The following is a 13,059-nucleotide window of genomic DNA, read 5'->3' on the forward strand; positions in this document are numbered from 1 at the left end:
ATCTAAGCCAACTCATTCAATAATAGTTAAAATCTCCAATAGCACTGAAGGCTTATGTGGTAAAGCAGCTCTGCATACTCTATCTCTCAACAAATACTGTGCCCTGTAAAAATCTAAATCATAGAACAAGAATAATTTTATCTGTTCTCTGGGTACTCTGTTGCAATTAGAACTTTTTTTTTGTTGTTTTTTTGGGTTTTTTTTTTTTTGTTTGTTTCTGTTTAGTAGATTTGGAAAAAGCGCACTCTTGTCTCATAACAGGATGAACATGGAAAGGTCTCTTAATTGTCTGGGCTTTATGTCTTAAGTTTCTGCAGGCTTTAACTATAGATTAAACTCAGCCATCCTTCATTTGCAATTCAATCAGCAAAAATGTGTTTTGTAAACAAGCAAAAAAGTGCTGCTTATTGAGAATTGACTGTAAAAGACAGAAAAATTCTCCCATGGTAAAACCTCCCTCCCAGGTGAGTTAATCAGTTTACTCTTAATTGTTTCTTTTTGTTCTGTAACATCCTTCAAGTTACTTACTGATTCCTATATATCTCTTCAGTACTTTACTGAATAAAAGATCTGAATAAAAATGTACTTTTAACTGGATTCCAACACAGATAAATTTTCTTCTTAGAGACATAAACACTTGACATTACAGCAAGCTCTACATTTCTCTTGTACAAAGAAATTAAAGAATACTCTTTTATATGAGGGTCCTTGAAGCATAACTGTACTATAAAGATATAATTTGATCATGATCACTTCTACCCTGTGAAATACTTTTTCAAATAACATACCCCAAAAAAATCCCCTTTGTAGCTGTAAACTTCTTATAAACAATCAGGAGACTGAGTTCACTACAGAAAGAGCATGTATTTCTAATAACATTTAATAGACTGTTTACATAGCCATTATTTCACAATTTCCTTGTGCTTTTCTGAATGAAGATTTATACTGTGAAGCGAAGAGAAAAATAATTTTGATCCCTTAATTGGAGAACGAATACATACAAAAATTAGTTAGGACAGCTGACTGAGGCAGCAGCCACCAATGCAAAGTAAAGGTATTAGCAGTACATTTTAAGATAGGACATGCTTCTACATGCTGCTTTTTTCAGAAATATTGTACCACGGCAGTAACTATTTTATCTTAAGCTAAAAGTTGAATTATGATTAATTTCTGAATTTATGCTCTGAGCTAAAAGAATTACATCAGTCATTCCCAATAATCAGGGATATCACAACATCCTAACTTTAATAAATAATAGCATTTTAATGTATTTAATCAAGACAATGTCTCCAGAAGCAATATGTTTCTTAAGGAAAATTACCTTTAGATGCAAAATTTTGAAAATATCGGAAAAAGTTGTGAATTCATACTATTACTTCAAGCTCCTGAAGTTTTCAGAATCTGAGTTTCTTGACTCTTTACTGCTGTGTAGTGAGGACTTCATAAAATTATTTCAAGACTGCCTAATAACTTACAAGATTACAAAGACTCCTGATTTTTAAGTCTTCAGCTTCAGAAATCCTGGGTCACTCTTTTGGGGTTGGGAAGCACTTGTAGGTCTCATGATATTCCACTTAAATTTACTTTAGAATCATAGAATCTTATAATAATTAAGGCTGGAAAAGACATCCAAGATCATCAAGTCCAACCTTCAGCTTAATACCACCCAACTCACTGAACCATATAGCAAACTCTCATGTCAAGTCATTTTTTGAGCTCTTCCAGGAATGGTGACAACATAATTTCCCAGGGCATCCTGTTCCAACGCTTATCCACTCTTGCAGTAAAGAAATTTTTTCTAATATCCATCTGAACCTCCCCTGGGAACAACTTGAGGACACATCCCCTTGTCCTATCCCTACTTGCCTGGAAGAAGAGGCCAACCCCCCGCCTTGACAAAACCTGTTTTTCAGCAGCTGTAGACAGCAACTATATGTAACTAATCACGAAATCCCAAATGTTTCAAGTAAAAAAGTTATAATAGAGGCAATTGGGCTTTAACCCCACACAGAGAAAACTGACATTAAAAATAAGTAATATAAATAGATAAACACTATGAGACAGAAAATCAGCAACAAAAAGGAAGAGTCTCATATTGCAAGTTGACCACATGGACATGTCAACAAAAGGAAGGAAATCCTGTAATTAACTATAACTCGTACTGTCTAGAGATAAGAAATAAATTTCCTCTCCTTTAAAATGGCTGACTGCTTTACACCATCTTTCATCCAAGCTACCAATAAATATTTCCCTGTTTCTGTGAGGCAGATGTTAAAGGAACCCCATGACGGTCTCGATGGATGTGGTTGCCTCCTGAAGGAAATATGGAGCGTATCCAGCAGTGCAACGAGGTTAAGGTTTACTCCAAGGGCTAGAGGATGGTCAGGACCACACATTGGCTCTAAAGGAGGCTAGGGAATGTAGGCTGACACAAATATTCAGCACTTTTGTCTTTGTTTCCCAAGAAGACTGGAAGTGCTTTCAGCATGTGCACAGCTATGCAGGTGCCCCTTGGAGCCCTCAGAATTTGCAGGGATTTGTACAGAAGTGACTGTTAGACTGAAACCACCATTAGTTCAGGAAACAGTTATAGACAAGTGATCAAACCTTTGGTTCATGTTTTTTTAGCTCACATTTGGTAAACGCCCCAACCCCCCCAGTTTTTAAAGTTTATATAATGGAAATGACAACTGACCCAGCACCACAGAGTACAATTATAATTAATGGGAGACTTTTCTGAAAAACGTCTGTGCTGCCTTGGGGAACAATGTAGGTCACAGCATCAATTAAAAGCAGAACAAACTCTACACTGCCTCCATAATATTTAACCCTAAATCATTTTGTTGCTGTAAATTAAACAATGCATTGCTGCATTACATCACACAAGTGAAAAAAGAACAACTTGTTTGAAAACTTATTTCAAGCTCCAGCATTCACTTTACCCCATATAATATAGGCAAGCAATATGGAATACTGATGTTACCAGCATTTTTCTGCTTCTGTAGAGCAGAATTACTATCTGTACATTCAGTTTTCTTTTACCTAATCTGAATATTAATATTAGACCTTTGCAGGAAAGCATGTGAGATGTACTTAACTGACAATCAAACCCAGCAGTTTACCTTAAATGCTGACGGCAAAGGAGATAGATATAAGATTATTTAAAATCCTAAGCTTCAGTTTTGAAGCTATAGTGAGCACTCCTCTGTGTGGAAGAGGGGAATATAGAAACAAATCACTTCAGGTAAAATGTATTTGCAGGGTCACTACACATATTTTACCTAACTGCTAATATTAATTACTAATTTTCTAATGCTATATCAAAGATGACTGTCAATAAAAGCCCCCACACAAAAATTTAAGGACATTCACTTTTAAAGAATTGTCCACAGGTGACGTCCTCTTTTAAGATCAATAAATTCCTGTTTCTTAACAACAAAGACAATTTTCAGCAGAATTCAAGCCAGAAGAAAGATCTTTGCAATAAAGCCTCTCAAGTGTTGCTGACCTTTATGTTTGTTCATGTGGAAATATTGAGCAATATCATCAATGCAATTAAGCCTTTTGAAGTTCTATTATCTACTTGAATGGAAGGTGAAGCAAATTCTTCTCAACTTGAGAGAATGAAAGGGCAACTACACTGAGCAGTATCTAACAAGGTTCATGAGAAACCACAAGGGAAAATCCACTGCCACAATAAACAAAGGGAAAACAAATTTATGAAGTGCACCTCCATCTCTTCTACTACTCAGGAGTAATACCGAACAATGAAAATGTACTGCAGGCAAAATTAAGACTTCCTGATGCCCATGCAGTACTTTCCGCTCAAAAAATTCTTCACAGAGAAATAATTCTATAGGGGTATATAGGCAAGAACAAAGACTCATTTCAGAATGTCAGCTGTGGAAAAAGCTAAACAGCTATGTTAGTTAATAAATATGTCTCTCAGTAGAATACAAAGGAAGTAGATTTGTACCTCAGAGAAATTCTATTTTAATAGGACTAGGTTTTAAGGCTCAAACTCTGCCTGTGTTCTCATCTGCATTTTCAAATTCCAAAAAGGGGTACAGGAGCTCAGTTCCCTCTTCCCTGGCGAAATATTAATATTATGCAAAGAATGCCAAATTCTGATTAGCCTGTTATCTATAGCCATAACATTTCAGTGCCAGTGTTAAGGACTGCAATTCCATTGTTGAAGGCTTCCAGGAAATCCAGAATGAAAAAGGACCGGCCAAACTAGAGTTTCCCATTTGAGTAAAACAGAGGATAACAGACGCACCCGTTCGTCAAGAGTTCCCATCAGAATTTCACCAGAGCTTTAGACCCATCATTATTGAGACACTGAATTTCTTTTAGACATTAAGACAAATGCAGACTTCGCTGATGAACTGAGCAAAAGCCATTAAAATATTTTTCAAAGGCTTCACAATTGAACAATGGACTCTTCCATCCTTGCCTAATTGCAGAGGAGAGCCACTTTTTCCCAGGGGAAGATATAAGGTAAGTGAGGTGGGAATAAGTGAAAATAATTTATTTTAGGTGCAAGTCAAAGCAGGAAGCTTGAAAAGACATGCTATAATGGGTGTAGGTGTAGGAGGGGGGGACAAAACAAAGTTCATTTTAAATATAAGTTCTCTAGGAGTTGGTAAGTGCACCTATGGGTTTGTAGGCTAAGGGTTTCTGTTTCTTTTTACCTCCAAGTGTTCTAGATTGTTATCAGATGAGAACATATTCATTGCTCTGAGAACATGTGTAATGGTAGTACAATAATGAATTAGTTCTATGGCAAACAGAAAGAAAAGGTCTTAACGACTCTTCAGCCACTATAATGCTTCTCAAAGCCCTTTGTCTAAGAGAGCAAAGTGCTATTACTCTTTTACATGTAGGAAAGCAAAGGGAAAGAGAATGAAGCAAGCTGCCCAAGATGACTCAAGAGGAGTGGGAAAAAAACATATTGTATGTCTAGAACTTCGTTTTAAAGACCACCCAATCTTCAACCAGTTACACAAAATATGACTGAGATATAGATGGCAGACAGCACTGCAAAACATGGAGCCCTCTCAACCAAACCTTGCTGTTTTAATCAAAATTTTCCAGCTCCAGGTTAAAAAACAGTTAATGAAAATTAATTCAGAAGTTCATGATCTAGAAGAATTCAAACTTTATCCTCCACACATATAGGCCAGGAGGTGGGTGTACTGAGCTTTTTTAATGAATTAAAATGGAAGGAAGTGGGAAGGAAGTAAAAAAAAAAAAGCTTTTATTATGCCAAGTAATATAGCTCTACATTTCTCCATTTGAACTACTGACTGGATAAGAAGGTAATAAAATGCATTAGTTCTATGAGTTTCATCTCCCTCCAAAACACCATGTAATCCCACCTTCCCATGCAGAAGTTTCTTCTCACTCAGCACCTCAAAGGCACCTCAGAGATGTGGAGTTTAAGGCACAAAGTACCATTGGATCATTGGAATCCAATGTACTGCCATATGTAACACTGACAGCAACAGCCCATTCCAGGAAAGCAGCTAATCCTGGAAACAAAACAGGACTGAGATTACTGCTTTCCTTAATGGTTTGTCTTATGTTCTCGCTTTTTAAAACACCTGCCCAGCCTTGGTTTACTCTTACCCTGGTATGCATTCTGCTCTTCTCTTGTACTGTGTAGAATCTTCTTATTCCCAGCCATCCTACAGGAATACACTGTCTTTAGGTCATGTCTCCCTCTACAAGAATTTTTCTTCACTCTAGTCTCTTTTCTCTCTTGATATTTATTTATTATGTTTATAAATTACAGATGCCAAAACCTGGTACAATATTTCCTTCCACAGTCTCACTGTTGCGCATACCAATAAAACCACCTCCTTACTCTTATTTTTTAGTGAGGTTTTTTACATTCAAGTTAAAAATACAAGCACCACTGAGCTGTCTGTTCTTTCCCCTGGAACATTCCTATCATCACTTATGTCAGCTGTAGGGGTCTCCTACAGTGTGTATGTAACGCTGCCATTGCTTCCTTCTGGCTGTGTAATACTTTTCTCCTAGAGACAATTTTGACAATTTTGTTTGAATGACCTCTGTTTGCAGGCTAGACTGTAACTGGACTGCATAATCTGATTGCTGTGTCCTCCTCTTTTTTCCTAATGTTTCAATCTCAGCATTATTTTCAAATTCTAACATCCAAGAATTCATGCACCTTTCCAAAGGATTTGTGAAAATATTGAAATATGTTGTACACGCCCAATTCTAAATTGTGGAAAGCTGTGGAGAGAGACTCTTTAAAAGAGGATGCAATTATAGGACAAGGGGGAATGGTTTCAAACTGAAAGAGAGCAGGTTTAGATTGGGTATTAGGAAGAAATTCTTTAGTGTGGGGGTGGTGAGGCACTGGCACAGGTTGCCCAGAGAAGCTGTGGATGACCCATCCCTGGAAGTGTTCAAGGTCAGGTTGGATGTGGCTCTGAGCAAACTGGTCTAGTGGAGGGTGTCCCTGCCCAGGGCCAGGGGGTTGGAACTAGATCATCTCTAAGGTTCCTTCCAACCCAGGCTATTCTATGATTCTAGTTTATGATTCTGTGATCCCTCAAAATTTTTGTGTAAGGGTCATTTCTCATTGATTAATGCTTTGAGATGTCAATCTTCAAGGAATACTATTTTGATAAACTATACTGTTTATTTTATACCAGATGAAATGCAAAATTAAATTAAATGCCTTACAAAAGCCTAAATAACACCTAGTACTATTCAACAAGTAAATTCACATTCTGAAATGAAGTTTATCTAGCATAATTGCTTTTCTTTAAAACTATGTTGATTGTAATTAATTTCTTCCTACCACTAATTTTTTCTTAGGCTTGCTTTTTTAGCTAAATTCTCCTTAATCATTCCAATATTTTTTCCAGGGCTGAAATAGAACTAGTCTGCTCTGCAGCATTATTTGGGGAAAAAAAAGAAAAAAAGAAAAAAAAAGTGAAAGTAATAGCATGACACTCACATACTCACATTCTAGAATTTTAAAAATTCTCTAACAGATCTTTCCACCCTCCCTTTTTAAGGCCCATAGGTGAAAGTTATCAAGTAATGAGCCTTCTGCTTTACTTATTTTATCACTGGCAGATGTTGTTTAACGTGCTTTGAAAGATTCAGTGCTGTTTATACAGTAGGGACACTGGATCTCCTACCACCATATGGGCTTGCTAGGGAGCAAACAGTACTTCCCTCCTACTGTGTGCCACTCAGTATTGAAGAGGTATCAGAGCTTTTGTTCATCTTTGCATGAATAAATGACATGATTAATTAAACACCAATTGACTGGCATCATTTCTTGGTTTTGGCATTACAAAAAAGCAGCGCAAATTAGTTAATTGACATACAAAATAAACCAAGAAATAAGCTTTGTCAAACTTTTCTCGAAATCTTAGAAGGTAGAAACTGAGTGTCCAGAACTGAGTGTCAACATATATACTGTAAGAATTCTTGTCCATTATGCTCACCACTGAATTCATCCTAGGTACCACCTTAATCATTACGTATTTTTGGCCCTTACATTAAGGAAAATTACCTAGACATCCTAAGCTGTTATAAATTGATGTCCAGCTGGCAGAGAGCTGTGCAAGATCACTCAGAATGCTCATCTGTCCTATTTATCCCAGAGTCTTGTTAACCCTGGATAACAAAGGATACCAATTTGGACATCAACAATATATCACTTTAGACTACTTTTACCAGAAATATCCCATTAGTGTGCATTATCTTCATACCTTAATCAGCCTTCTTTTCCTCCTGAGACTGCAAAGGACCCAGCTGGCCAACAGCCAGAATATCAAGTGTCTCACACACCTATTATCATAATGGCAGAAGGTCATGCACTGAAAACTGAGCACACAAATATAACATAAACTGAACTGAGTATTTTGATAACAGAAATTTATGGAAGTTACTATTCTGGTGCAATAGCGACACTTGTACTTTTGTCTGATTTGGAGGCGTTTTTGTACTTCTGGTTTCAAAGACAACTCCTCTACTGGGAAAATTCTTTGATTAAAAAACAAACAAACAAACAAAACGCCAAGACAAACCACAAAAAGCACCACACCAAATCAAACTTCAACAATGCTTTTTCTATCAGGCTCCCCAGGTCTGCAAATATGCTTAGTCTTCCTGTCCTATATCTTGGTTTGGTCCTGCCTGTTACATCTCAGAGACTGATTATGCCTCTGCCAGACTAACAGGCAATAAAAATAAATTTCAAAAATATAAAGGTGACATTTTCCTGACTGCTTGAGATACCAAAGTCAAAACATTTACACCTAAGTTATTTGACCACAAGGACGTCTAGACAATGGAGAGACAAAATAATTTCCAGGGCACAATCCCCCTTCCTCTAAAGGAGCCATCCAGGTTAGAAGAACTGTGATCAGGACAGGTCTCTCTGTTGACTACCACGGCAATATCGTTGACTTCCTCAAAAGTCAAAAGTCAACTCAAGCCGCATTGTTTTCCTAATAGCTCACACTGTTTTCAGTTTGATCAGTATGTAGCCGAGGCTTCTTGCATGCCACAGCATCTTGGAAATTATTGAAACATTTGCACAAATATGTACTCTTTTAAACTTGAAATGGACCCTTTTGGGTGCAGAGAAGCATTGGTGGAGAAAAATTGGCAAAACTATGAAGCAGCAATTGAGAAACTATTTGCTTTCCTCACTTACTTCTTACAGCCAACTTCACTACTCTCACCTGTGTATTAGTCCATTCCATTTCAGGAAAAGGTCCCAGCTGAAGGCCTCTACCTGTGGGATTTTCTTCCTCCTGGCCTTTCTGGAAGTACATAGAGACATCTACTCAGGACATGTTCCAAACTCAGATTTTTCATTGTCTTTGCATATGGTGTTTAGTTGTGTAGGTTTGCTTCCCAGGTGGGTTTTTTTTGGGGAGTGGGCTCATTTATTCCCTTGAAGCTGTAAATTGGTGTAAATACATGTTGAATTGCTCAGAGGCTTTATTAAAAAAAAAAAAAAAGGTATTATATTATGTAGTATTAAAAATGTGAGTTCTTATTATTGATTATTAATATTTCTGGATTAGTATTTATCACTGAAGGAAGAACAAGCGAGTTATGCATATTTTACAAGAATTAACACTGTACTACTGTATTTAGGTTAATTTTTAGTATGCAATATCTACCAATCTCTAGTAACTATTAGCAAATGAAGCAAGAAGGCTACAAGGAATAAATAAACATTCTCTTGACAGTCCACCTCTTTCTAGCTATAATTAGAAATAACCCTGTTGCTTCTAAATTTTAAAACCCACTCTAATTATCACTATGCATTTATCAAGTTTAACAGTAGGAGGTTATATATTTGCTTTTAATGAACATCAGGTTTCCATTTTTTTTTGTGAGACAGAAAATCTATAATGAATTCTTTCTCCCACATAGGCATGAGTCAATGCCATTGTAGAAAACACATGAGTTCTTAACAAACAACAACAATATGGAAGAACCCTGGCAGTAAGGAGAAACATAAGGAAAGGATCTCAGTTTTTGTTGATAGCAAAACTACCATATCTGTAGCCATGCATCCAACAGCATTTTTACACAATATTTAATAAACAAGGGACTAAAAAGAATTTTTACAAATGCCATATTTGTTATGATGTTTATGTAATGCTGATCCTCACCTTTTACTAGGTTACTTGAGAGACTTTTTGTTTCTATTTTAATAAAGAATACAATTCTTAAAAATAATAAAAATCATACATCACTTTAGGCGTGAAATGAAATAAAGATCACCTAGTTCCAACCTTCCACTAGACCAGGTTCCTCAAAGGCCCATCCAACCTGCACTCGTATACTTTCAGGAAAGGGGCATCCACAGCTTCCCTGGGCAACCTGTGCAGTGCCTCACCATTCTCAGAGTGAAGAATTTCTTTCTAATGTCTAAACTTGCCCTCTGACAGTTATAAGCCATTCTCCTTGTTCTGTCACTACAAGCATTTGTAAAATGTCCCTCTCCAGCCTTCTTGTAGATTCCCTTTGTGTATAAACCCATTGCTCTTTTTGTATAAAAGGTAACACTTTTTCACTCTTGTCTGCAAGATTAAGTCTTTTTTAACATCAAGCATAAAACACAGCAAGTAGAAAACCATGAGGCCAAGCCATTCAGGGAAGTCTCAAAACTCTGTTACTATAAAGAATGGCTAATAATAGTCAAAAAGCTCAGGGTGTAACACTTTTCAGTATATAGTTTAAGGAAAAGGGACTTCTGGCTCTGCTTAAAAAGACTAATGTTGTCATACAACAACATTTTTAAGAATTTAGGTTTATAGTGATGCTGTCAGTCTGCAGGCATTTAGCTGTGTCAGCTAGGAGCAGAGTCCTTTGAGACATGGGAAAATACTGAGAATGGTTTCAGGCTTAAATTCCCTGAGTCACTCTGGAGAGTGCATTCCCACCTCAGTGAAGTGGAATGAACGTACATCTGAATATTCAGTTGAGCTTACACAGAGAGAATTTTTACATTAAAAAAAATCTAGAGTAATTTCTTTTACAGTGTAATGGGCAGCTGTGGATTCCCTAACATCAGCACCAAGTGCACCAGGAACAATCACAAGGCATTTGATGGAGTCCACTGGAGCTGATGCACCTTGACCACAGCAAGCTTCTGTGTATGTGTATTTGGTTCAGGAGACTTTTGAGAAGAAATGGCTAGTACCCTAAACAAAGAAAGAAGAAATGCCCACCAAGCAGTAAGGCATGTCCCTGGACAGAGGAAACATCAAAATCAAAAATACAGAGTAAGAAACACCTCTGTTGAGATCATTAGCTAAGGAGGAGCCAAGAGTGAGGTTCTGTTGCAAAATGGCCTTCATTCAAGATATGAAGAATTGCTGTGTATAAGGGTAATAACTATTGTGCTGTAATCATTGATGATTAGGCACCAGCAGAACTGTATCATTTTGGGGCTTTTTTTTTTTTTTAGATACGCACTGAAAAAGCCAAAGAAAATCTAGAGATGAAGAATGTCACAACCTAGGGGAGACTGAAAACAGGATATTACATAGGGATAGTGATCAGTTATTCCCAACTGAGAGAAAAACCAGTGAAATAACTCCAAATTTGCAGCTATGAAAAAAAAAACTTTAACTGCTAGGGTGCTGAAACATGGAAGGTCTCCAGTCCTTTCCATATCCTCCAGGCTTTGACTCCATGAGAGGTTTATTCCCTAGTAATTCCAGCAATTTTAATTTGGAACCAGATGATTACTAACCAGCTAAAAGCAAAAGGCATGTTCCTCTGTGCTAAGTTAAGATAAAATAAATACATAATTGCTTCCAAGGTAAGATTTTACAACACCACTAGTGGATGTAGTGGCTTTAGAAATGTAATCCTCTTAATAAAAAACATCTTTTGAATAAACTCTACTCAAATGCAAGTAAGGTAGCATTTAAAACAGAATTCTTCATAAGCATCAAAGTGTGAGCTACAAATGTGGCAACGCTAAAGGTGAGACTGAGTTTCCCAAACAGAGCAGTCTCATGTCATCAGATGCATTAAGGCATTGTTTTGTCTCCAGCTGCTTCTTCAAAAGGGAATAGGTTTCCTTCTGTCATTTCTGACAGCCATATGCACACCTCAGATCTTACAGGACATCTAAAACAAGACTATATGCCTATCTTAGACAAACGTATATCACCCTAAAAAGTATTTTTTATTTAAAGGAAGTATTTTCTAACAGACATTGTTATTCATACAAGCTATTATTAAATTCAAATATATAGTTTAAAATTTTGGGGGTTTATTGCATAGAAAATCTAAATCTCCTGCTCTTTAACTAAAGATAGAACAAAAAATTTTCAAATTTCCTAAATGTTATGAACTACTGTAAATTCAAAAATCCAAAATCCAATAAAAGTTATAATACAAGACCTAGAGCTGAACAAGTTTCATTGTTGAAGTACACCAATTTTAGAAGGATTTAAATACTCATAATCTGGAAAGCCTTGTTAATCTGTAGATTAGGAAGGATCAGTTTATTGCCATGGAAAAAAATTGTGCCTATTAAATACCGGGAAGTCCCACAGTCCAACAAATATTACCTTCACAGAAGAACATCATGCAGCATTATAAATAGTCAACCACACCAACAAAAATTAGGAAAATCAAGTTTTCTGTTTAAATAAAGTCTTCAAAAAGAGATCTCATGAAAATCTAAATAGTTCCTGCTAATCATACATAGAGGGCATTGAAGTACTGCTATGCAAAGTAAAGTAATAAAATATGAGCAAAGGAAGAAGAGATGTGCAAAGAAAATGATGATAGTATTTCTAAATAAAGCCATGTAAAATTGTTCCACTCACAGTATACTAAACGTCAGTATACTAAACAGTATCTGTGATCACAGTGCTAAGGTCAAGTCTGTTCCTCATGCCAGTGATGTAACTACTATAGATGAATTCCACAGAATTGAACGTGAAGGGATGAACTTCCATGGTGAATAATTGCTTGTAAACTAAAAATTTAATTTATGTCAGACAATGATAGAAAGGCAAGTTTCAATGAAAAGCTCAAAAATATACAGGAGGCTACAATTTTCTTTTAAAATTTGAGTAATTCTTTTTATCAATTTACAACAGAATAATGAACAGCTGATAGCACTTTGGAGACAAGTCCAAAAATACTTTTAAAACAGGCTTGTGAATGAAATGAAAATTCAGGAGCAGCAGATGGGTTTAACTGCTGTTAAACGCGGAGTGGTTTCCAAGAACATGTTGTATGTAATAATAAATAGCCAGAGACATAAAGTTTCCCCAGCAGTTTAAATCCTGAGCATACAAGCTAAGTGAGGGCTTTCAAGCTTTGGCTCACTGCAACATCCTTACATTTTACCCTTGTCTACAGCAGCAAAAATGCTTGTTATTAACAATGTGTGCCAGCAATGAGTGCAATTACAGCAGCACTGAGCACAGTTTCACAGGCAGGCAGGTTTAACATAGGCTTTCTGAAACAAGAATAGTTCTTGGCTCTGCTTGCAGGTTAATCACATTCAGCACCAGG

General features: G+C 36.5%; 1 protein-coding gene across 17 annotated transcripts in view; it reads right to left on the reverse strand.

Moving 5' to 3' along the window:
- The window catches only part of DLG2 (discs large MAGUK scaffold protein 2), a 979,322-nt gene that overhangs the window by 577,406 nt on the left and 388,857 nt on the right, over nucleotides 1-13,059 (reverse strand). For 8 of the 17 annotated variants that reach the window (XM_064409604.1, XM_064409610.1, XM_064409615.1 and 5 more), the window contains one exon: nucleotides 8,739-8,819. The exons of 7 other annotated variants lie outside the window; for them this stretch is intronic. In XM_064409604.1, coding sequence (XP_064265674.1) covers nucleotides 8,739-8,819 — 81 coding nt within the window. Of the gene's footprint in view, nucleotides 1-7,760; nucleotides 7,840-8,738; nucleotides 8,820-13,059 lie in introns of all 17 variants that reach the window. 2 more of the 17 variants (XM_064409606.1, XM_064409607.1) reach the window with 1 other exon arrangement.

This window comes from Passer domesticus, chromosome 2, assembly GCF_036417665.1.
Source record: "Passer domesticus isolate bPasDom1 chromosome 2, bPasDom1.hap1, whole genome shotgun sequence".
Classification (NCBI taxonomy): Eukaryota; Metazoa; Chordata; class Aves; order Passeriformes; family Passeridae; genus Passer; species Passer domesticus.